We start from the raw sequence: 25567 nt of genomic DNA on the forward strand, positions 1-25567 counted from the left end.
GAGGACGGGGTATGTGTCTGGTCTTGGAACAACTTGGGTTTCACCTAATCTTGGCTCTAGGGCAGAGCATTTTCCACCCTGCCTGCAACTCTGAGAGGGCCGCAAGTATCTGGGGCCGCTGTTGATGGGGTGGCTGAATGGGTGTCTCACTCACAGTTCTCAGAAAAGGGGGTCAGGACGAAGCCAGGTGGAGAGAGGGAGGGAATTAGGGAGTCTGTGGCCAGGTGTTGGGTTATGGCCTCATTTCTCTAGGAGGTGGGGAGGCACCCACCCCCTGGTTGCGTGTATGTGCGCAGGCGTGTGCGTGCCCGCGCGCCCGTGTGAGTACGCCTGCGTTTTCCTCCTACCCTCTGGCTCCCGCATGCAGACACCGGAGCGGGCAGGCTGACCTGATGTTGTTCTCCTCCCTAGGCCCAGGGTGGGAGTGGGAACTTCAGCTGGTCATCGTCAAGCTCTGTGGTGGCCACAGTCACTGTGAAAGGCGTGATGACCACAGGCAGCGACACTGGCCTCAGTGTGATCCAGGCACAGGATGTGCAGAACCCGCTGCATTACGGCGAGATGAAGGTACAACCCCGGGCTGGGGCAGCCCGTGGCTAGAGGCTCAGAATGGTGGTCTTGGCTGTCCCTTCTGAACCAACCCTCCGAGTCAGTTGGGAAAGCCCTGCTCGCGCTCAGTGCAGTGCTTGGTGGAGCTGCAAGGGCCGGCTGGCATTTCTCTGAGGGAGCCAGAGAAGGCAGGAGGCATAAGATAACCGAACAACCAATCATAGGAATTGTCCATCAGGGGAAGTCCAGGCTCTCCAAACGGGAAGAGTCCCCCCAAGCCTGAGCTGTAAGTGCCATTTCACAAGGAGACAGAAGCCCTCGGCCACCGGGAGAACAGGCTTCTCGTATCCATTAAGATATAAGATCCCCGCCCCAGGCTCCTGACACCTGGCACTTGACTCTGAGTGAGGCGAGAACAACTCACACAGCAATGCCAGTGTGTGCAGGTGGTGACCTGCAGCGGGATCTCTGAGCTCCCAACACCGACACGTGACCCTCTGATTACTTGACTTGGGGCAGAAGTTGAAGCCCCATAGTGCATCTGGTCACCCCCCTCCTCTTAGAATATTACTGAGCCATTGAAGGACTGGGCACACCAGTCTTTGTCGAGAAGCACACAGCCATCTCTCTGACGCATGTGACTCTCACATAAAGAGGTATTTAACTCGGACCCTTTCAAGACGAGGAGCCACAAGGTCAGCAGTTTGACACCACCAGCTGCTCCGTGGGAGACAGACAGGGCCTTCAACTCCTGTGAAGGGTTTACAGATTTGGAAACTCACTGGGCCGTTCTCCCCTGCCCCATAGGCTCATTATGAGTCGACCTCCACTCAATGGCAGTGAGTTTGTGTTTTGTTTTGGGTTTCTTTTTGTGGGTTTGTTTCTTTAGATGCAGCATGATTGTCAACTATCTGAGGACAATGTGGTGACTTCCCCCACCCTAAGCTTGTCCGGCTCAGTGATGTCCCGCCTGTCACCCAGCTGCTCTATCCAGGCCGGGGACAGTTCCTGAGACAGGAGAGCAGTGTGGTGGGTGGAGGCTGAGTTCTGGGGCTTTCTGCTTGAGCTCACAGAAACTCCGTGCTGCAGCGGGGCGGGTACCTTAGCCCGAGTATCAGCTTCTTCATAAGCCATTGAGTTCGGCCTTCTTAACCAGGTGGCTGCGTCCGATCATCATAGAACCCAGAGCGTGGTTAAGTTTTGTTTCCCGTAAGCATCAGCAGCTGATACTGCCCTTTGTGTTGAGGCCCCGTCTCACCTGTGCAGCCAGCTCTTTCAGTGCACACAACACCTGCACGTTTACACTGCGTGTCTCTCCATCACAATCAGCCTCGCTCAAACCGCCGTCATCATCTCACTGGGACCTCCGGGCTGCTAGAGTGGGAGACACCCAGAGGTGCTCAGAGGATGCTTGGGTCCTTTCAGGACCTCAGGGCTCTGCACAGGCCGTCCCATCGCCTCTCAGACCCCAGCCCTGCATGCTGTCCCCCACCCGCTTCCCTGCAGCCACTGTCCGCTGTGCTGAGCTTACACAGGCCACAGGCCTTGCTCCTGCAGGGATCCCCGCCAGCCTCTGTCAGCCTGCCTCTCTCGTGGCTCCCGGGTCTGAGTTCCTCCTACCTACGTGCTGCTGAAAGAGGCCCCACCCCATCCCCAGCGCACACCATCAGCTCACGCAGTTCAGCACCCCCCGGTCAAGAGGGCAGGCCCCATTGCCGTCGGGAGTCACTTGCAAGGGCACAGACTCACGTGACAGCCCTCTCCCCTCTGGCGTGCTCTTCTTCTCCCACGGACCCTAATGCCCTGGCACACCCTTTGCCCCAGGTGTATGTGATTGAGCCCAGCAGCATGGAGTTCACCCCGTGCCCCGTGGAGGCCCGAGTGGGCCAGACACTGGCGCTGCCCCTGAGGATCAGTGGCCTCATGCCCAGCGGCCTGGGTGAGGTGGTCCCCCTGAGCGACTGCTCCCACTTTGACTTGGTGGTGGAGGTGGAGAACCAGGGTGTGTTCCAGCCGCTCCCAGGTAAGCAGCGCTGCCAGGGGCGGTGGGGTGGGGAGGGAGGGGAAGGGAAGTAGGGGGTCTTGGGTCAGACCGACCGAGTGTCAACCCCAGCTGTTTCAGAATGCCCACTAGAGGGCCCCGTGCAGTAAGGGGAACCTCAACTTGCTACATTGACCACTAAATGACAGAAGACTGATACAGCTGTGGGATGCTATCCAGGACCTCGTTCGCGAAGAAAGCAAAAGGTCTTTCGAAAGGCAGGAAGAACAAAACTCCGTGTGGAAGTCAGAAGAGACGCTGAGGCCTTTGCTCTTGATTGTAGAGTAGCCAAGGCGAATGGAAGACATGATGAGGCCAAAGAACTGAACAGAGAATTCCAGAGGGCGGCTTGGGAAGAAATGCACAAAGGCCTGGAATTAGAAACCAACCCAGAAGAACACGCTCCGCGTGTCTTAAACGGAAAGGACGCAAGAAAAAACTCAAGCCTCCAGTTGCAATCTTGAAAGGCTTTGAGGGCATAATGTGGACCGACGACGGAAAGAGGGCACAGAGCCACAACACCAAGAACTCGTCGTCATGGCGCCGCTTCAAGAGGTACCATCCGAGCAAGAACCACTGATACTGAAGGAAGCCAAGCTGTGCAGATGTCATTCGCCAAAAACACAGCTCCAGGGATTAATGGAGTAACAACTGAAATGTTTCACGAGCTCACAAAGCACTGGAAGCACTCACTCATGTATGCCAAGAAATTTGGAAGACAGCTACCTGGTCAACCAACTGGAAGAGAGCTTCCCCACCTCCGAGCTGTGAGCATCGATCACGTCTCCCTAGCATCTCTGCAGGGGGGGGGGGGCAGTGACTTTGGCGGTGGCAGTGGCAGGGGCAGTTGGTCTGTGGCGTGTCAGTTCTACCAGGTGTTCAGCTAAGCACGCGGTATGCTTGACTGTAGGCGTGACAGTCACCTTAGAAGAAGGTGAGCCCAGGGTGTCAGCTAAAGAAAGCTAGACCGTGGGGCTTGCCCCAGGGCATGTGGCATCTCCTGCAGGTGGGATGCAGATCCTGTGTCTCAGAGCAGACTGTGGGCGTCTTTCATCACCCAGGGCAGGGGCGGGCACTTTCTCTTAAATGAAGGATGGGCGATTCGTTGGCGTGTGTCTGCACGTGCCTGGGGACTTGGCACGTGTCCAGGCAGCAGGGCGCCTTGGAGGGCTATTGAGCAGAGGAGGGATGTGATCCAGTGTGGGGAGGCTTAATTAGCAGAAGGTGTGCAGCATTGCCGGCAGCCTTAGCCGCTCTCACACCTGCGACAGCTGGGATTGCTTCCTAGAGCTGCTGTCATTTGAAATCGCACCGAGGTAAAATGTCGGCGTCCCTGAGAAACCACTCAGCAGACAGCCTCCCTGCCTTCCCTGGAGGCACCACTCCGACTTGCCAAACCATGCGGGGACCGGAGCCGTATCAGATCCTCAGTGTTAACAGCAAGAGACCAGCCTACGGAGTGACAGGCACTGACAGTTGGGGAGGATCCATGCCCCGAGAGAGGGCCCGTGGGGCTCCGAGGGAGAACAGTTTCTAGAGGGCCCGCAGAGAAGAAAGCAGGTCAGGATTGGACGGGCTTGACCCGGTCCTGTCATCGCCCATGTACTGATGTGTGTATGACGTTGGCCAATTTCCTGGCTTCTTGGTTGCAGCTTGTCCATCTGTGAAAGGGAGCTTAGCCGCTGCTGGGTGGGAGGGTTGCCTGTGAGCACCACATAGCACTGAGAGGGCTTCCTTCCAGGGCAGGCTGAAGCCCTGCAGCTTCAGAGTGCCTCTTAGGAAGCACCTCTCCCCTCCCACCGTGCTGCACACCCCGGGTTTGTGCAGACCTGTGTGAGGGCTGGTGCTGGACGAAGAACCCGTGCCTTCCACGCTGGCTCCTGGGTACGGTGGAGAGATGCTCCCATTCTGGGAAGCCAGGGGCACCAGGCCCAGACCAAGCCACACCCCTGCTGTCAGCTCATCACCTTCTCAGGGTGCAGAGACAGGCAGATTGGAGCACCTATCTGGGATAAATGCGCTCCCCCCACCCTCTCTTCCTGGTCCGTGTGCACCTCCCCCCCACACACACATGTTAATAAGCCTCTTGAGTTCAAAGCCCATGCGGCATGTGTCTACAGAGGAGTGTACAAAAGGCCCTGTGGGCAGTGGAGTGACTGCCAAGCAGGGGCTCAGGGCTGACGACAGAGCCGGAGCTTGGCTGCACAGCCCGGCATGTGTGACAGCCCTTCCGGCGGAGGGAAGGTTCGCCGTGGCACCCCTCTGCAGCTATGGGCCAGGTGTCCCCTTTCAGGACTATTAGCACTTCTTCTCAGCTGTACAGAGGCCGCTCTTCAGAAACATGGTGGCAGACTCCAGGGCAGGGCCCGTGGTGCCCGTGTCCTCTGTCATGCAGAGCTCCTGGCCGTAGGTTTTCAGGAGCTCGTGGCTCTTCCCGTGGTTGCTGTGCCCCCGTCCCTTCTGGGGTTGGAGGGACTCTGGCCTGCCTCATCCATTGGCAGAGTACAGGCACTGAAGCACATCCGGGGTAAGGTCGAGTGTGGGAGGACTGGTTCATGCATGTTCACGGCAGCTCTCATCACCAGGGAAGCAGCCAAGAGCTGGTGAGTGGGTCCGAGTAGAACACCCCCCCCCCCACACACACACACTGGAGTACTAATTAGCAAGGAAAAGGACGCAGCCACATCAGTAAATTTCAGGCATGTGCTGAGTGAACAGAGCCAGAGCCAATAAGTGCATCCCCGTTCCTATGAAGGGTTAGGCAAACGGATGAATGACGGTGTAGGCAGTTGATTGGTGGTGGCCAGGGCCTAGGGGAGGAAGGAGTGGGGAGTGGAGAGATTTGGGGATATCCTTTTGGGGTGACCCAGTGTTATAAAATTAGATATTTGTGATAGTTGCACAACTCTGCATATACTGAAAAGACGATATTGTACGCGTGAAATGGGTGAGTCCTATGCTTTGTCAATTATGTTTCTGTAGCACTCTTATGAAAATCTAGTGATAGCATAAAGTCAGAATGAGCCAGTAATTGCCTCTGGGCATTGGGGATTGTCGGAAGGAGCCTACAGGAAGTTCCTGGGAAGATGTCTGTGTTTCATGTCTCGAAGCGGCACTGGGTCCCACAGATGTATGCATATGTCAGAACGCAAGGTAGGGGTCCCTGGAGACTTGTGCCTGGTGCTTTGCGGCATCTCCCAAGAGAATCAGGACCGTTCTCAGCAGCCAAGACTGTGGACGTTCAGAGAATGTCAACCTTTCCCTGGAGGGCGGGAGGGCCTTCAATCACCTGAACGCAGAACTCAGGCTCCCTGGGAAGGAAAAGAAGTGGCTTACGGGTTGACAGATGGAGGGGAAATAGGAGCCAGCGACAGTCCGAACTCTCTGGTCACGTACCAAACACGATCAAGGGAGTTGCACCGGCTTCCCATACCCCACTTCTACTTCAGTGGGGTTATTCAGAGAACGGGTCTCTGGCTGAGATCCGGAACTTCTCAGGAGGGTTTGCAAGAGGACAGGTGCTTGTGCCGTTTGCCAAGCCCAGAAAGGTGAATTAATTCTTGAAGGAAACAGCATTGAGCTTGTATCCAATTCGGCTGCCTTAATCCTACGTCTCTGAAAAGGGGACAGTTCATCAGGCTGGCGAGAAAGATCTAAGAGGTATCCAGCTGCCGTCTAGAGGGGCCCCTGAGACCCGTCTGTGAAGCTCTCATGTAATAAGTTTATCTGATGGAAAAAAAAACCCCAAAAGACTTGTGCATTTCACTGTGTAAATCTGACCTTGGAGAACCTTAAACTGATAGTGAATATACATATGCTGAACAGTTTAGGAAGGAAGGGCACTAAGGTCTCTGAACTGTCTCCAAATGCATGGAATAAATAAGCTGGATCGATGGGTAACACTTGGGACAGAGGGATGTGCCTTAAGGCACATAGAGAAGAATGCCCAGTGTAGGCGCAGCTGATGCGTCTGGGCATTCGGCTTTGCTCCAGTTCACCATCCTTTACAATGAAGTGTTACAGAAGAACACAATGAAAGCCGCAGCAGCCACTCCTCCCCTGCCCCCACCCCCGAGTGATTTTCCTGTAAAAAGATGGCATCTCTCGGCTGCTGGCAGCAGTGAAAGGCCACGCAACCATTTGGACAGTAACTGACAAAGCTGAGCATACGTGCTCCCTGTGACCCAGCAGTTTCACTTTCAGTCTCCGTCCAACAGAAAAGCCCTAACGGGTTCCCCAACAGATGTACGCAGAAGTGTGCTCAGCAGCGGTATAGGCGATGTCCCTGACTGGAGCCCCTGTTAGTCCTTCGTCGTTGTCAGCTCCAGTGCAGAGCAGCACGATGGAAACAGACAGAGCAGCACAGGTCCTGTGCCACCTGCACCTCACTGTTATGCCACCGCTCGTGGTCGCAGCCACGGGGTCCGTCCACCACATCAACGGTCGTCCTCTTTTCCGCTGACCAAGCAGGATGTCCCTCTGCGAAGGACTGGTTGCTCCCCATAGCAGATCCAAAGTATGTAAAGACGGGGTCTTGCCATCCTTACCGCTAAGGTCCCTGTTCTTCCGGCAGCCCAGGGTCCTTCCTGTGTGCTTCACCGGCACCAGAACTCAAAGGCATCCAGTCTTCTGTGGTCTTCCAGCTCTCACAAGCCATATGCAGCGTCTGAAACCATCCCGGCTTGGGCCCAGTACCTCTAGTCCTCACAGGGACATCTCTGCTCTCTAGCAAATCTTCCTCATGTGCCCTTAGTCTGGAAGCGCTGCTGAAACCTCTTCTCCCTGGATGACCCTGCTGACATGTGAAATACCAGCAACCACAGTGGCGTGCAAGTCGCCCTCGTACGACAAACTGGCCGGCGAGGGGTGGCCACCAGCGGTCATGTGGTTCGATCTATTCTTGCACAGCTGGGCGACGGAATCTGCGTCTGTACAGAGATCTGTGCAGAAGGAGGACTCCCACGGTGTCCCGTCGACGAGGCCAGGTGTCAGAGTTTACGCTCGATGGGTGCATGTATTGGAGCTCAGAAACAATAAGAAGGCGAGGCTGGCATGGTCCTGCGTGTAGGGTGGTGCCTGGAAAGGTCCACAGAGTTTTGGGGGAACTCGTCTCAGTCCGTTCTTGAACGAGGTACACGGATGTGTTCTGTTTGTGGGGGTTATATACCTTGGGTGTGTTTATTCTGCTAAAATTTGTAAAAAGTAAAGTTAAGCTATAATGCGGATGGCGTCCGGTAAGGAGAGGGGCTCTTCGGTCCGGTGTCCGTAGAGGAGAGGCGTGGTGGCCATTTGCTTGTCTCCTCCTGCTTGCAGGGAGGCTCCCGCCAGGGGCTGAGCACTGCAGCGGCGTCCAGGTGCGAGCGGAGGCCCAGGGCTACACCACCCTCCTCGTGAGCTACAAGCACAGCCATATCCACCTGAGTGCCAAGATCACGATTGCTGCCTACCTGCCCCTCAAGGTGAGCTCTCCACCCTCTGCCCGCCCTGCTTCTCCGAGAGAAAACCAGCCGCTGGAAATCGCTTTGGGAGCAACTCCAGGTCAGCTCCAGGGTGTGGCTTTTGGCCCCACGTCAGGAGTTCACCTGGGAAGGGAGAGCACCTCACTTCGCCGGGTTTTGGCAGCTCCTCTTGGGGCTCGTGGGGACAGTGTCTTGGGGTGATGCCCCCCCCCCGGATTCTGCCTTTGCATGACACCAGGAAATCACGCCCTGGCTTGAGTTCTTGTCGGCCTCTGAGGCGGGGGGGTGGGGTGGGGTCCTGGCTCAGAGCACCCGGCCCTGAGCTTCCACAACAGACTGCTAGACTTTTTAAATTTTAAAAATCATTTTATCGGGGGCTCATACAATCCTTATCACGATCCATGCATCCGTCCATTGTGTCAAGCACATTTGTGCATTCGTTGCTATCACCATTCTTTCTACTTGAGTATCAGCTCTCATTTGGTATCAGCTTCTCTTTTTTACCCCTCCCCACTCACTCTCCCTCCCTCCCTCCCTCATGAACCCTTGATAATTTATAAATTATTACTTTTTCATGTCTTACACTAGCTGACATATCCCTTCACCCACTTTTTTGTTGTCCACCCCCCTGGGGAGGATCATTGTGATTGGTTTCCCCCTTTGTCCCACCACCTTCCCCTTACCCTCCTGGTATGGCTACTTTAAATATTGGTCCTGAGGGCATTATCTGTCCTGGATTCCCTGTGTTTCCAGCTCTTATCTGTACCTGTGTACATGCTCTGGTCTAGCTAGATTTGTTCAGGTAGAATTGGGGTCATGATGGGGTGGGGGAAGAAGCATTAAAGAACTGGAAGAAAGTTGTATGTTTCATCGGTGAGATGCTGCCCCCTGACTGGCTGGCACTCACTAACTGTGTGGGTCTGGCTAAGGCCCTCTCTGGGCCTCAGTGCCCTCGTCAGTAGAGTGGGGCCGACACTGCACCCACCTCAGAGTAGACAGCAGATGTATGTGAGGGGCTTGGCACCATGGTGAGTGAGGACCGAGCAAAGGCTAGCGATGAAAACAGGCAGAAAAAGCTCTCACCCCCCAGTGTGCGGGGGCCACTAAGCAGAAAGGCAGATGGAGGTGCGATGTACTGCTTGGCCCTGTGTTGACTCACGTCATCCTTGTATTTCCATGGCAACAAGGTCACCTCCAGGACAGCTCTCACCCCCTTTTTGGGCCACTGCATTTCCCCCCCGTCATTCCTACTGTTGGAGGTGACATTAGCATCTTCACCTCGGAACCTGGAGCCCGGAGCACAGGGCTGAAACTGCAGACCCCAGTCAAGGTCTGTGTGTCTCTTGGTGGGTGAGTGAGGACTTGTCCAGGGTTGCTTAGGCGCATGGAGGCGCGGCAGATGCGTAGCGGCACTTGTAGACGTCTACCAGCCGCAGAAGGCTCAGCCCTCCTCCTACACCTTCAGACGTTTATTCAACCAGCATCTCATCCGAGGCCCGAGAGATGCAATGGTGCAGAAACCTTAACTGAGCAAACGGACAGTCTAGCTGTGGACTAGAAAGAGTACACAGGCCACCGGAGTGTCGTATTTTGTGTGATCTGCCGTGGCCGAGGTGAAATTCCGGTGTGAGAAGGGGATGGAGAGGGCTGGGATCCCCTCCCTGAACAGGTTGGAGCTGAGATCAAGGGAGCAGAGTTTCCTAGGTTGACAGTCATTATCCTTGGAGCAGGCTGCCCCCACTTTCCATGAAGGGGGTCAGCACAAAGGAGCCTGGGTGGAGTTTCTCCAAAGACCACCCCAGGTGACCCCTATGGGGCGTTTGTCCAGACAACGGAAGGCCAATGACTGAGCTCACTTAGCAGTCAGCAATGTAAGAGCAACGAGAAGGTGGGCATGTCCCCATCAAGGTGCATTGCTGATGGAACGAGTGATCCAAGAACGATGAGTATGGGGCCTTGGCCTCCTCTCCTCCCCTGTCCTGATATCAGCTAAGCTCTCATTTGTTTGCAAGCAGCATGCATTGCAGAATCCAGGTCCGCTGCTTAGTGCTGAAGCAAAAGTCAAAAATATTTCAAGTCGTGCCTTTAGAAAGGAGAGAGACGGTTTCGCTTGCTTATGCACGGAGATGAGATGTGGTGTTTTCTCACTGTTTTATACAAGAGACAGGGAGACAGAGTGCTTTGGGCAAGGAGCTGACACCAGTCAAGGGCTGTCTGCTCCTGGGTAAGCGAGGGGGCCAGTGAGGGAAACGCAGGCCTACCTAGTACGTCCGTCACCAGGACGAGATCCGGGTCTCTTCTCCACACCTCCTCCTGTCCCAATGCACCCCTGACGGTCTTCCCTGGGCCTCCCAAGAGTAACCTTGAGTCCACCCAGCTCTTCAACACACACTCGCCGATTCTGGTATAAGATGGTTAACCAGTCGCACCCCGTGCTGAGATCATGGCTGTCTTCCCCTAGTCTTGACGAGTCCCGTACTTGACTTTACATGTAGTTGCTGTCTTTGTCTTGCAATGACTTCAAGAGCGACTGCATTCCCTCTGCTTAAGGGAACCAGCCGGGGAAAATCAGTCATTCACAAGCGGAACCATGGAGGGAGCGAAAAGAACAGAAGCGCTCACAGTCGGTTGACTTAGGCCTGGTGCGACGTCCGCCCGCCACACAACAAACCGACACCGGCGTCGGCAGTTCAGTTCCCCGTCACAGGAGGACCCGAGGCGGACAGCGCAGGGCTAGCGTGAGAGCAGTCAGGGACCCAGCCGCTGTCTTTGATGCAGTCCTGTTGCCACGTGCAGGGCTGCTTCGTGGTTCAGAATGGCTTCATTCCGAATGCTGGCAAGTGCCCAGTGGGCCACCTCTCCGTGAGTTCATTTCTTGACCTTCCCTCGTTGCGTTCTGCTCCAGGAGCTTAGCCAACTCCAAAGCTGACGTCCAAGACCCCAAGAACGATCAGACCCCAGTGTGGACCATTCAGAAGAACCATTTCCACCTGCATCTCACTGTCAAGACCTTAGGCTGTTAGCCACACCTGGCTGCAAGAGAGGCCGGGAAATGTTTAGACGACTCCAAGGGAGGTTCTTTCTAAAGCAGTGGGTCTCCACCTCCCTCATGCCGCGACCCTTTCATACAGTTCCTCATGTGGTGCTGACCCCCAACCATCAAATTATTTTTCCCTCTCACTTTGCTACCACTATGAATCAGGTGACCCCTGTGAAAGGGTTGTTTGACCCCCCCCAAAGGGGTCGCAACCCACAGGTTGAGAACCGCTGCTCTAGAGGAAGGGGCCGAGGCGTCCCGGGTGACACCTTCGATGGCTCACGGCATTGCCTGTCACTCAGACCTGCCAGCCGCTCCGAGGAAGAAAGGTGAGGCTTTCTGCTCCCCCAGAGAGTACAGCTTTGGAGACCCCAAGTTGGCGGGTTCACCCTGTCCTCTAGGAGCCAGAATCCACTGGATGGGAGTCATGTGCACCCTCACAGTTCACTGTCGACAGCCACCAGGCACTTGGTGCCCTGATGAGGAGCCCGTGTCTGGGGAGAAACCCCACTCTGTCTCTTAGGGGCCAGTCACCAGTTTATGGGACAGCAGACACTCAGGTCATTTCATATAATGGCGGTCATGGCGGGTACTCAGGGAGGCAGGAAGCAGGGAGGCGAGATGGCTGGAACACAGGCATGGAGTCACGGAACGTCATTGGTGGAAACAGACATGGGACTGGTGTGTTGAGATGAGGGGTGCGTCTGGAGGGGCCCTCAGATCAGATTGTTCGTGGGGTTCTGAATACTGCCTTAGGGGTTGGATATTCTCCTGGAACAAGGGGCAGGGGGTCAAGGTCATGGATTGACAGCAGCAGCCCCCTTGTAAGAGCCCCGTGACCAGCAGGAACTCAGGTGGGTGCCCCCTTCAAGTCCAGTATTACGGACCTCCACGTGTCCTGAGAAGAAAGCTAAGCACCAAGTCTTGTGGGAACTGACCTCCCTTGGCCCCCTCTGACCCATGAGGATTTCACTGTCACCTGGACTCAGGTATATTAGTTACCCAACTTCTCCAAAGTCAGCCAGCTCCCCCCACACACACACCAGTTACTCCTTAGCCTTTGTCTCTCTGAAGCTTACTGTGGGGAAGCCCGATGTGCTTGGGTCCGGGGTACGCTACTGGGCTCCTTGCCTCTGGTGGTCAGTCCGGACCATGCACATGGGTGCTGGAGGCTCGGTGCGAACCAGGTGTGGGCACGCCTTGGCCACCACCTCCCCGCCCCCTCGGAGTCTGTGTCTTCCCCTGAGACTGAGTGTGAACAAGCGGGTGAAAAGCACAACAGATTACGTTTTCCCAGAAGCACAGACTGCCGGCACCAAGGGCCCTCCGCGATCCACCCGCCCTCTTGTTCTACAGACCGGACAACGGAAGCTCAGAGAGGTGCACGGTACCCTCCTCTGGCGTCTCCCTCTCTGAGGGTGTGTGCTTTAAAACACTCCACAGAGCTCGTGTGATTTACGACATCCGTATTCGGCAGTGCTGACGGTGCACCTGCTGCCCGGGCATGGTGCGTGGTGACAGTTTTATGCCTGAGCAGGGGTGGGATGGCGCATGGTGGAGAGAACCCGTCACTTTCTAGATGTCAGTTACAGGACAATCACCACCTCCCCCCGGCTGGTCATGTGGACAATCGGGAGCAAGGCACACGAACGGCTGGTTCACTTTGTCCACAGTGTGGCTTCACTGGCAGCAGCAATAAGACCTGGGGGAGAGCATGCAAGTTCTAATCGGAATAAACCCAGCCCCAACCCCTGCTGCCCTGGCAGGGAATCCCGTCTCCATGTGTCAAATGGAGACAACAGGGCTGATGACAGCAGGGGTCACTGAGTGAGCATGTGCCAGAGGGCCATTCGGGGCTTTCCTATCTGCTCCCTGGAACTCCATGGGGCAGGAGGTACGGTATGCATTTTACAGACGGCAAGACAGAGTCTGACAGAGGTTAGCCACATTCAGGTCACACAGCTAGCAAGAACAGCTTTCTTGAAGTTGTGGGGACAGGGAACTGATGGCAGTTCGTAACATAGACGGGAGCAGGAGATGGATGTGGGGGAGGTTCAGCTTTGGACGAGAAGGCCTCTTGGAGTGGGTGGTATCTGAGCAGAGGCTCAGCTGTGACTGTCATGAGGGGGTGGTCAGAGTTCCAGGAGGAGGTAGCCAAAGGCCCTGAACATGCTCAGGGCTTGGAAACATGAAGGAAAGGCCCCCTGGTGCTTTCAAACCCCAGGCATGTAGATGGTTTCCATGAGGTCTGTGCCTTGTAGCCTAGACCGCATTCCTGCCCCATCCACTGCCGGAAGAATACCCAGCTCTCTGCCTTTTCTCCCCGACAGCCTGTGGATCCCTCCTCCGTTGCCTTGGTAACCCTGGGCTCCTCCAAGGAGATGCTGTTTGAGGGAGGTCCCAGACCCTGGGTCCTTGAGCCATCTAAGTTCTTCCGGAACGTCACCTCTGAGAACACAGACAGCATCCTGTTGGCTCTCCTTGGGCCCCCGGCCTCCCGGAATTACCAGCAACACTGGATCCTTGTGACCTGCCAGGCCTTGGGCGAGCAGGTGAGAGGCCAGGCACCGCGCACCCGGATTGTCCAGAGAGGGGGAGGTGGCAAGCCTATTGCCTGAGTGTCTTGCCGTGCCTCACAGCAAGATTTTAGTTCATCTCCAAAGCAGCCCTAAGAGAGAGCCGATCTGATGGCAACCATGCCACAAACGGGCAAAGTACGGTTCGGTCAAGTGGAAGGCCAGGGAGGGCGGGGACCTCTGGTGGGCCCACAGAAAGGGTCACTGGAAGTGCTCCCTCTGGTCCTTCCCATAAAACAAGGCTCCCGGTTCTGAAAGCCAACACAAGCCTCTGTCCTCTGTCTCTTTCATCGGTACCCCTTCTTACGGAAAAGGGAACGGGAGTGTGAGGGGGAGCTGGGGTGACCCGGCTCAGCCCCCCGGGTGGGGGCAGGGACTCACGTGGGCTCCTGGCTGCACCGTTTGCTCTGCCCAGATCATCGCCCTCTCGGTGGGGAACAAGCCCAGCGTCACCAACCCCTTCCCCGCGGTGGAACCTGCAGTGGTGAAGTTCATCTGTGCTCCCCCATCTCGGCTCACCCTCATGCCTGTCTACGCCAGCCCGCAGCTGGACCTGTCCTGCCCGCTGCTGCAGCAGAACAAGCAGGTGGTGAGTGCGGGCAGGTCCATGCGGGGGTGGTGGTGGGGGTGTGTGTGTGACAGGTCACTAGTTGGTTGGGAAGAGGACCCAACTGTCCAGATGCACAGCAATAGCTAGGGGCAGAGGCCACCTGTACCTAATCTGCTCAGCCCAATGCACCAATGCACTGTGGGTGATTGACTTAGGTCATACTTTGGGATGGGGTGTGGCGCAGGGGCGGATCCAGGACTCAGAGAAGTGGTTCCACACATCACAGCTGGTCATGGCAGTCAGTGCCAGGTGAGACTGTCATTCGTTGCTCCCTGCGCTTGGCACTGGCAGCCCGTCAAGACCTCGTTGTTTCCTCTGTAACTCAGCGATGCTGGTGGGGTCGGCATTGTGTGAGACGTGGCCAGTGCAGCATTCTCCATGGTGTGGGTGCAGATGGGGCTGTGTTTCAGAAGTGAGCAGTGGGGAGGGAGGGGGGAGTGGGGAGTCATCTATGGCCATGTTAGCAACAGGGATATGAAGTGAAATCCCTGGGTGTCTCTGTACTTCTCGCCAGTTTATCCCTAAAATCCCTTAGGCATTCAGCACCCCACAGGCCAGGGTACTAAACTTGAGGGCGTCTTCACCCGGGCCTTCCTATCAGGCACCTTCCCTGAGGCAGCAGCTTCGCATCCATTCATTCATTCATTCATTCATTCATTGACATTTATGGAGCGCTTGTCCTGCCCCAGGCACAGTTGTAGGCGCTTCGGAGAGTGCGGCAGTCATCAGTTGGGGAGGAGTCTGTCTCCTGGAGCTGAGGAGAAGGTCGGGAAGTGCACACCGAAGCAAAGGCCGTGCCAGAATTGGGAAGGAAATGATGGAGTGTGGTAGATGATCGGAAGAGGTCCCTGGCTAGTTAGGAAAGGGCCTTTCTGAGGAGGAGATGGGTAAGCATGAGCTCACGGGGTAAGGAGCTGCCAGCCAGGGAGAGCTGAGGTGCAGGTGGCCCAGGTGCAAAGGGCCCTTGGGCCACATGGGGGCCTCTGGGGGTTCTACTACCTCCGCAAGAATTGAGACCCGTTTATACCCCAGAAGCTTCCAGAAACTCAGGGCCTTGTTGTACCCTCGCTGTGACTATGTCCACGGCAAAGGCTACTGCACGCACCCACTTCACAGAACTGCAGACTGAGGCTGATGCAGGAAATCCCAACTGCCTTTCTTCTCCCAGGCAGCCCCCACCTGGCCCGCTGCCTGTGCTGGAGGCCTGGGAGGAATGGTTTGCGGCGAGAACAAGCATCACATTTAGAATAAAGCTCGGGTGGGCGAATGGGGTAATTATTGATGCTTCACCAAAAGCTTATGGGACAGTGCCCCCCCCATGGAGTCAGCACTTTATAAGGGGATCGCTCGTTGTAAGAGGGGGAGGAGATGGTGAAGAGGAAGCCGGAAGCAGCAGACCATCCACATCAGTTGGCAAAGGGAAAAAGGAAAATTTATCTGGTTCCTGCCCTCCTGAGAGAGGACCAACAGTTCACATCAGGAACAGCAGCCAACACCATAGGCATCTCATTCGGTCCAGCTTACGCCATGCTGACTGAAACATTAAAGTTGAGCAAACTTTACTTTTCGATAGGCACCCAAGTGTGCCCAGGTGAGCTGCAGACAAGGGCAGAGCTTCCAGTGGAATGTTTAACCGGTAGGATCAAGACCCAGAAGCGTTTGCTTGTAGTAGGAGATAGACGTGGCTTATTAACCAACCAGAATGATCTTGAAGACTGCACACGCAACCCAATGGCTACCACCGGGCGGGAATGGTCCAGTCGAGAGCAGAGGTCACGGATGCGGGTTTCACAGTTGCTGGAGGCAGTTTGCTGGTTGGTTTAACGGAGAGCCTGAGAACAGTAACATCCCATGTTTATTAGGAGAGGATTTTGAGAAAGCTAACCAATGCATTTGCAAAAATGCCAGTGTCCCTCTCCACCAGGACGATGCTCCTGCCCATTTCTCATCCAATAAGGGCAAGATTTTCAGAGTTTCTAAGGGGCAGGGACCACAAGGGGCATCTCGTAGATCCAGTGGAAAACCAGCATTCTCTGTCTCTGCCCTTCCACCGTGAACAAGCTTGCTGACAAGCGTACTCCTCCCAGTGGCCTTTTGAGGCAACCGTATCCCACTTTACATATGGGGAAACTGAGGCTCAGAGATGTTCGCAGTTTGCTCCACTGATTCGAAGGCTCAGAGCCCCCTAGCACTGTGAGACTTCCTCAGTGCAGTGCGGGGGGTAACTCCATCGAAGCCAAAACTAACCGCTCTCTGGACCCCATGGCGCGCAATGGCAGAGAGCTGAGCGTGGCCAGCCTGCTCTCAGGCCGGAGCCCCGCTGGAGTGTGACCCTGTTTCGCCACAGAACCCTGATCATGTCCTATTACTCTGCTGTCTTGCCTCACCAATAATTCATGCTGCAAACACTGCTGGGCTGGCCGCTGGCGGTGGAGAGAGGGAACATGAAATTGACACGGTGCCCAGGATGGATTGTAGAGGCATCTGTTCCAAGGTCCTCTAACGAGACCATCAATCCCCAGGGCCGGGGCAGAGCAGTTCACGGCTCCTGACCTCGACCCGTGATGGATCACAGGCAATTCTGTGTCCGAGGCCTGTGACGCCCTGGCAAGATCTATGGCCCACTCACTCACACAAAGCTGGGCCCCACAGCCAGGCAGCAGCTCTCAGTGCAGGCAGACATAACCAAACACCACACCGGCTGCCACTGAGTCTGTTCAGATTTGCAGTCACGCCCCAGGAGCGTGCAGGACCGCTCCACAGAGTCCCCGGGGCCGTGGTCTTCAGGGACACAGATGGCCACGGCTTCTGCCCACAGAGAAGCAGGGACGTTTGAATCTCAGGCCTTGGGGTTAGCAGTTGAGGGCTTAGCCCCGCGCCCCCAAGAGTCACACTGTGCTGCCCCAAAGGTCACCGACGGCAAGCAGGCAGGGGCCACCGGCTCGTGCACTGACTTGTCTGGTTTTCCAGCCCAGGCTTAAAGGTATGGTGAGAAATGGAAAACAGTGCTGCCCCCAACAAGTGACTCATCAGAGCCACCATATAACCCAGCAGCCCCACCCTCCCCAGACCTAAAAGAAAGCGGGCTCAAACAGGTATCTGGGTACCAGTGGAGGCCACATCCCTGTGGAGACCCGAACTGGATTTAGGGATTCCACTGTGAGTCATAGCCTTCCCCAGACTTGGTGCTGGGAGTTCAGCTCTCAGACAGTGGGGGAGGTGAACTGGGGAGAGAGCAACGGGCCCGGGTGGTAAGATGGGGACCCTGTCAGTGCAGTGTTGCAGGATCCCTGCCTGTAGCATCCCCACACACTGGCATGGCCTTCCAAAGGCATCTCTAGACATGGCTAGAAGTCCTCTGGGGTGGCGAGGCCAGGTTGGACAGGGTCGTGGAGGACATTGGTGGCCGGGCAGTGTGCGTAGTTCATTCCTGTACCTTCCCCAGACCCACCGAAAGAGCTGGCTGGGATCGAGGTACACCGCATGGCCACGGGCAGACATCCAGCTGATAGGGCCACGATAGGTGTGCTGGTAGGGCGGGACCAAAATGTGACCTAGAGCCGCAGTGTTGCTGAAAACAAAAGCAGAGCCGGGTGTGTGCGGGCCCACAGGACTCGCTGACCCCGTCTCCTTGACCTCCTTTGTGACCCGTGACTCAGCGCTGCTCCCTAGCTCACCTTTTAGCCAAGTACCAGACTGACGCCCAAGATAAAGAATGTCACCCGTGATGGCTGCACTCCTTGAAAACATTACTACCCGAGACCAAAAGGGTTAACAGTTCATGCGACATCAATCTTGACACGGTGTGGGGTGGGGCAGGACCAGGGGCACAGAAACCAAATTAGTAGAAACAACCAGATGGAAAGACTGGGCCTGTTTACGCACCGTGAAGTTTGTGGCCAATGCGGCTGAGCAACTTGTGCCGAAGCGATTGGCTACAGAACCTAAACTGCTCTGTATCCTAAGCTCCAACAACCCAAACACAATAAGCCGTTGTTTCAAGAGAGAGAGTAGGCCTGCTCGGGACTGGCCACAGCTGTGGCTACCTGATGCTTACCTTCCTGCAGGTCCCAGTCTCCAACCACCGCAACCCCCTGCTCAACCTGGCCGCCTACGACCAGCAGGGCCGAAGATTCGACAACTTCAGCTCTCTGAGCATCCAGTGGGAGTCCACCAGGCCAACACTGGCCAGCATTGGGGTCGCCCAGCCCATGACGCTGGTGTCCCAGGACGACGGGAGTGGCCAGAAGAAGCTGCATGGTGAGCTTGGGGGGAGGCCCAGGGGGGAGGAAAAGGAGAGCAGTGAGACCCCCCAGAACGATGCTGTGTGAGCGGGGCTGGGGTCCACCAGGCAGATGGAGAGTGGCTTACAATTGGATATGCCCTTTACCCAGTACTAAATGCCGGGAGCCCCCACAAGCACACTGCTCTCATTGAATCTAGCACAGAAATGGTGTGAGGAATTCCTGTTGGGTGGGGTGGGGGGGAAGCAGAGGTCTGGGGCCCCTACCAGGCAAGTTCCCAATCTCAGACTCTAGAGAGGGTCTGCCTGGCACAAACCTCTGGGCTCCTCTCAGCCATGCCACCTCCAGAGTGGAGTGGGGTTACAGCCCCCTACGCTCCTCGCCTGAGGGGTTTCATGGAGGTTTGCTTGGGGTCTGTGAACTCTCTTGGCACAGGCCATCTAAGCAGACTCTGAAACTCCACGCCAGGAGCTGGGACGGGCTGCCTCAGAGGCAGCAGCGGGGTGCAAACTAAGCCCCAGCTTCTCCACCCACCCTCAGGTCTGCAGACCATCTTGGTGCACGAAGCTTCGGGCAATGCGGCCATCTCTGCCACCGTCACAGGCTACCAGCAGTCACACCTCAGTGCAGCCAGAGTGCAGCAACCGGTATCTCATGGGCCCCGCTTGTGGGGCAGGGCTGTGTGTGTGGGGGGGGGGGCGGAGTGGGGGGTGTAACGCCACTTCTGCACAAATCCTGCTCTGGGCTGAAGAGCCCTGTCCTAAGCCTCCTTCCAGGGTAACAGCCTCCAACCCTCCCTGGAGGGAGCTCTGGTGGGAATGAGGTATGGGCTCCCCTGAATTCTGGGTCTCCTCCCAGGCTCCTCCCAGTGAGCTGTCCACTCTTTAGACTACAGGGGTGAGCAAACCAAATCTGCACTTCTCAGCTTAGGTCCACCAGCCCTGGGGTCCCTCAGGACCTTAAGGGTGAAAGCATGCTGGTTCTCAGGCCAGGCTTGCCCACCCACATCTTTCTCCCACACCCCCCCTCACAGGCCCCACCTGAGTGGCCCTGTGTCCCATGACCAACCTTTCTCACATGCTGTCGCTGCACCCCGAATCCCCTCCTGTGGCCTTACTCCACTGAGCCTACCAGGTCGGCTTTAGCTCCAGCTCAAACCCTGGCCCTTCACAGAAGCATCCTTGGAGGCCTGGGACCGAGGAGCTGTTCTGCCTCAGGCCTCCGAGTCCCTTGTGCTTCCTGCCCTCGTGGCTCAGAGCCGCCTGCGCACACCCGGTGTCCCTCCCCCACCAGCAACAACAACAGTGTCTGCCCAAACCACTGGGCCCCACAGCCTTGCCTGGAGGACACCAAAAATTAACCACAGCCCAGGGCCTGTGGGAGTCACTCTCCACCCCAACACCCCCCCGGGCCTCCCAGGATGAGATGGGGTGTCATCTTAGGAGTCCCAGAAGTCACCCCCACTTCTGATGAGTGTGGATGGGGGAGGCTGCTGCTGCTCCTGCAGCCTTGGGAGGACGCAGGGGCTCCTTCCATCACAAGTAGGCCTTTAGCTGGGCCCAGAAATAGGATGGCTTTATTGGGGTTATGTCCAGAAATAACAGTGGCCTGGCCTGATGTCAGGACAGGAGACTGCTCTCCCCAGGGGGTCCTGCAGGGCAGCCCAGCGCTGGCCGGGACCGCGTGGGACTGATGGCCTCGCCCTTGCCTTTGTAGTACGATCCCCTCGTGCCCGTGTCAGCCTCCATCGAGCTGATGCTGGTGGAAGATGTAAGAGTCAGTCCTGAGGAGGTGACCATCTACAACCACCCCGGAGTGCAGGTAGCCCCCTCTCCTGCCTCACCTGTCCAGACAGCCATGTGAGACCGGCCACAGGCCCGAGCCCATCCTGCATCTGTCTCCTGCCAGGTGGAGCTCCACATCTGCGAAGGCTCTGGCTACTTCTTCCTTAACACCAGCATCGCCGACATTGTCAAGGTGACCTACCAGGAGGCCAAGGGCATTGCCACGGTGAGGACAGGCTCGCGTTCTCATTCCTCCCACAGCGGGCGCCTGCGGGGTAAATGCGTGGATCACTTCAAATGCAGGCACCTGGTAACATGAGATTAGCAAGGGGTGGGGTCTCTGGTGGGGAGTTAATGGGCTATGCTCAGCACACAGTCACATGGATGCATAAGGGTGTATGTGTGTGCCTGCATCAGTGTGTAAACATACGCTGTACACCTATGTGCACACATATGACGGGGCTTTAGAGGTTGAGTTCACAGGAGAATTCCATGATCTTTTCATTCCAATTTTTCATATGTATGCATGTATGTACTTCTACATACACACAAGTACACTTGCACACACATACGCATATATCTGTATTCTTGCTGTTGTGTGTACCACTATGCGTACCATAAAAAAATAAACTCGCCCAACTCTTAGTGACCCTGTAGGACAGAACTGCCGCTGTTTGTTCCGTGAGTACAAAGTCCCCCAGTGACCAGTAGGTCCATTCAAGTTAGGTACTCTCTAGTGACCCTGTCCACCTTGGTCAAGCTGCGTGCACTGCGCCCTCATTCGGTGTTATCTTTCCCCTCTGGAGAATGAGCCCCGCTACCCCCTCAAACCTTTGATTGAGATAGAAACAGTACCACAACCACACAAAGAGTGTGTCACCTTCTCTACTCTGCCATGTTTCTCTCTCGACCCTCTCTGTCCTTGAAATGGTGGCTTGGCTGTACCCATGGTCAGCAGCCCTGGTAGCATACTGGTTTCGAGTTGGGCTGCTAACTGCATGGTCAGCAGTTCAAAACCACCAGCCCCTCCAAAGGCAGCCAGAAGAAGGCTTTCTACTTCTGTAAGTGTTCCAGGCTCGGAGACCCCGGGGCCCTTTTACCCTGTCCGGTAGAGTCACGATGAGTTGGCATTGACTCGGTGGCCGTGGGAGTTGTTTGTGGAATGGAAGGATTTAGCATTCTGTTTCTCAGTCAGTTATTTCATCCTGTTCCCTCCCCACCCCACCCCCCATGTTGCTCTGTGGACTGATTAGTTTTAATGACTGCAGTCATTTGTGCTTATTAGCCAATTTCTTCTCACAGAGCAGCTGATTTGTTTATGTCAATTTTTTAATGAAATAGACCTATAGTCATATCAAACAAGAAAACCTAAAACTGCATCAGCTGAAGTGCATCCTGCGTGACAACGAGTGTTGTCTCATGCGCCCTGGATGACCTTTCCTAGTATGTGGGTAGCTTTCTGTATGCGATGCCTGGGCCTTTCCCTCTGTCGGGCTGTGGCCGGAGTTCTGTTTGGTGCTCTCTCATCTGGATGCCACCCCATCATTCGCTTACATTTATTGCCACCCCCCACCCCGGTGCTCTTCCAAGAATGTTCGTACAGTCACGGCTTTGGGCTTCATTTGGCCTCTTGTGGTTGGCTGATTGCCCGCAGCATCAGGCTCGTTCATGTTCGGAGGTGTTTCGCAGACGCACCGTTATTTTTTAGCACGGCGGAGTATCCCATGGTGTGCCTCCACGTATCCATCCTCTCATCTGCTGGTGGCCGCTCGGGCTGTCTCTGTCGTTTTCCTTGTGTGGATGATGCTGCAATGAATGTGGGCATACGTTGATGAGGGCTTCAGATTGTTCCGTGGTATTTAAATCCATGGTTCTTACTTCTTGTAAGATCGGTACCTCGTGCTGGAGTGCTGGGTCAGATGGTACCTCTGTCCAGTTTTGTAAAGAAGTGTCGGTCTGTGCTCTACAATGGTGGTCCCATTTCACAGGACCACCAGCAGGGCAGGAGGTCTCCTAACGTGCAACCACTTCACCAAGGGCAGTTAGGGCCTGGGATTCTCATCAGCAATATGCCCGCACAGGAAGGCTCTGTCCTATGAGTAGGGACAGAAGAAGACCCTCCCCCCCCCCCCCCCCAGCCATGCTGTGTGGAATTGAGCCTCGGTGCAGGTACCCAAGGACAGGACAAGAAGTGCTGGTGTCCCAAGAAGCTGTCCTCCCGCCACAGCCCACTCATGAGGATGCAGGTCCTGATTTTGTAAACTGTGCTTATGCCTGTTGACTGAGTCCCCATAAGACTCTGGCCCTAAGCCTTCAGATCCCAAAGGCCCATGTTGGGAGGTGTTGGGTGAGGGCCGAGGCTGATTTTAAGAGGCGTAGAGATGCTGGCTTTAGGGTGATGGGGTTTGTTCTCCAAGAGCAAATGGAAATCCTGTTTCTGTATGAAATGCCCCCCTTTCTGCAGTTGTGGTGCCAGGTCAGGGTGTTTGCACTGCGCCTGAGTCTAGGCCTCTGGTTTGCTTAACCTCGGTGTAGGGGCCCGGATTCCTTCCGGTGCACGGCTGTAGAGGTGGCTCAATGCCGTTCTCCCCGGAGGATCTCAGAGGCAAGGCTATGGCTGTAAAGCAGAGCAGGAGGAAACACCCTCAAGTACCTGGAAACAGCTGAGCATAGCCCAGAGGGAGCCTCCGTGGACAGAAGCCTGCCCCCGTCAGCGTGTGCGGCCCTTTGTTCGAGAGAAGTCATCTCTCTGACCACACAAGGGCGTCCACACCGCCAGATCCTTCACGTTAAAGGCACTCTCAAACCATAAATCACTCGGAGTGCTTGCCAGATACCTTCCTGCGCTTCTCCTCTGGAGATGGAAAATAACTCACCGACTCTCCAGAAGAGGGATGTTTCCCCTTCGGAGAGGTGTGAACCGTGCCCGCAGCGCTTCCACACACCGCCGACTTGCCCTTTCGTCTACGAACAAGGGGGCCCGGACTCGGCGAGAGACTAGGTGGCTCGGCAGGTAGTGAGCACCGTACCGCCAGAAGCATTCAAGCAGAAGCTGGGGGGTTCAGGACAGGAGTCAGACACCATGGGAAGCTTCCCCAGGAAAACACTGCCATCTACTATGACCGCTGTAGGCAGCACATCCTAGGATGCTTGAGGCAAAATGAGTGTCCACGTCCCCTCCAGCAGGTCTCTCGTGAGACTACAGGCTGGCCGCTGGCCTGCCCACATCTCATCCTTCCCCTGGCTCTCACCGAGTGGGGCACAGGGCCCCATAGCTGGCCTGGCCGGAGGCTTGCAGGCCACCTTTGTCCAGACAGCCAGCCCCCCAAGGATTGCTTATGCCCCAGAAGGCTCTGGGGTCTCTGCTCCCCATCCTTTCCAGCCTGTGCCAGAATCCATTGCAGCAGCAAGTGGGAATGGGGTTCCGGTTCCTTCTGTGCCTTGCCCAGCCTACAGGGAACATTTCTCGTGCAGTGTTGATCGTCCCTGGGAGGCCCCAGCAGCTTCTTCACAGAGTCGCTTCTGAAGGACGTTTACACATTATTCTGGCATTTTCCAGCTGCTAATTAGCAGCATTCTCGTTTCCCTTAATCACAGAGACAAGAAAGCCCTCCGTGGTTCTTCAATTAGCTCATAGAAAATGTGCCTTTGTCTCCTATTGATAGACAGGCGGGAGGCAGGCGCGGCTCACGGGTCTGTTTCAGTCCCCACATGTCTCTGGAAGGAACCGCACAGCTCCCTCAACCAGGCCGTTGTGAAAGTTATTGTGCCCACACAATGCGCAGCGGACTCACGCACACACGCACACACACAACTCTGTGAGGGGCCTTTATTCCACCGTTGGCTGGCTTGCAAATAAGAGTCTTTACCTCAGTTAAACTTAAGGCTTCTTTCTCCACAGTTATATACATTTCAAAAGAAGTCTTCAAAGGGACAGGGCGGATAGAGGGGGGGGGCGCTGTGGCTAGCACCTCCCACCCAGCATTAGCTCACTTCCAAAAGACTGGACTCCTGGGAGCGCCCGGCTCTGCGGCAGGCACTGGGGATTGGAGCCGGCCATGGCTCCTGCTCTCAGGACCCCTGTCTGAGGAAGTGGGGTCTGTAATGGTGTCGTGGACACAGAGGAGGCAGAAGGTGGGACGGTCATCACACCCCACCCCCCACCCCCAGTAGAGGTGGTTAACAGGAGTCAGCTGCAGTGCACAGGCTGCGGCACACCTTCTCTAGCCAGGACCCTCCGTCGTGCCTGGGACACTCGTGGGAACTCGGTGTCCCCCCGACTAGCCATCATGGGCTCCGATCCGGGGCACTGGCCTCTCCTGGCAAAGTCTGGCCAGCACACACACAGGCAGGCCACGGCCGTGTCAGCTGATGGCTTCAGTGGCTTCTGGGGAACCTTGGTAGGGTCCCCGCTCTCGTACAAATTCTACCTGTCACGGGACAAGTTTGGTGTGTGCTGGGCCCCAGGAAGGGGGCGTCTCGGGCCTGGTGGGATGAAGGGGGAGGTGTCCAGGGCTTGGTGCGCACCAGGAGGGCTCCTGTGTCAGCGGAACGCACTGTGCTTTAGTGAGGCGCACGAACGTGTGCGCCATCCGCAGATGATGGGCCCTCCCCTCGGCTAAGCAGCCCACGGCACTCTCAGGTGGCACCTCCTGACACCTCGAAACTAGAATGCGCCCCGGTTGCCGGTGCCCCATGTCCTCTCCTCCCCAAACACCCTCCTGTCTGCTGTGACGGCGTGCGCGCGCCTCAGAGCCTGTGGGAAGGAGGCGAGTGTGATAGGTGCATGTCTCCTCCACCCAAGGAGTGAGTATACATCCCCATCCTGTTGGCAGCCGGCTGGCACATACCGCTAATTCCTTCCCCTCTGAGGTGGCCGTAACGCACGCTCCCTGCAGTGTTGCTGTGGGATGAAAAGTCGAAGTGGGTAAACTTGGGGCCACTCCCTTGCTCAGCCGCGAACTGGAAAGGGTAGAGGCTCAAGTCCACCTGGAGGGGCCCCAAAGCGAGGCCGGGCCGTCTGCTTCTGGAAACATGCACACACACACACACACACACACACACACACACACACACAGCGGGGTTATATAATCACGGGGCAGGCAAGGCCACCCGGCATCTCGGTGCCGCCTCCGCCCTGTCATCCAGATGACAGGACATCCATTCTCTAGGAAATTCAGCCGGAGAGGAAGTGACTTCCCCGCTGCCATTTTGGGGCTTTGTTTAACTTTTGCCGAAGGGGCCTTCGGAAGGAGAGCGAAAAGGGA

The 25567-nt window shown here is 56.1% G+C and overlaps 1 protein-coding gene across 1 annotated transcript in view; it reads left to right on the forward strand.

The window, feature by feature from the left end:
• Positions 1-25567, forward strand: part of NUP210 (nucleoporin 210) — an 88007-nt gene that overhangs the window by 33106 nt on the left and 29334 nt on the right. Inside the window, exons 12-20 of the mRNA XM_075550895.1 lie at positions 412-567; positions 2374-2572; positions 7904-8049; positions 13417-13638; positions 14078-14251; positions 18340-18532; positions 19057-19163; positions 20233-20337; positions 20425-20526. Coding sequence (XP_075407010.1) covers positions 412-567; positions 2374-2572; positions 7904-8049; positions 13417-13638; positions 14078-14251; positions 18340-18532; positions 19057-19163; positions 20233-20337; positions 20425-20526 — 1404 coding nt within the window. The remainder of the gene's footprint in view (positions 1-411; positions 568-2373; positions 2573-7903; positions 8050-13416; positions 13639-14077; positions 14252-18339; positions 18533-19056; positions 19164-20232; positions 20338-20424; positions 20527-25567) is intronic.

Source organism: Tenrec ecaudatus, chromosome 5 (genome assembly GCF_050624435.1).
Source record: "Tenrec ecaudatus isolate mTenEca1 chromosome 5, mTenEca1.hap1, whole genome shotgun sequence".
NCBI lineage: Eukaryota > Metazoa > Chordata > Mammalia > Afrosoricida > Tenrecidae > Tenrec > Tenrec ecaudatus.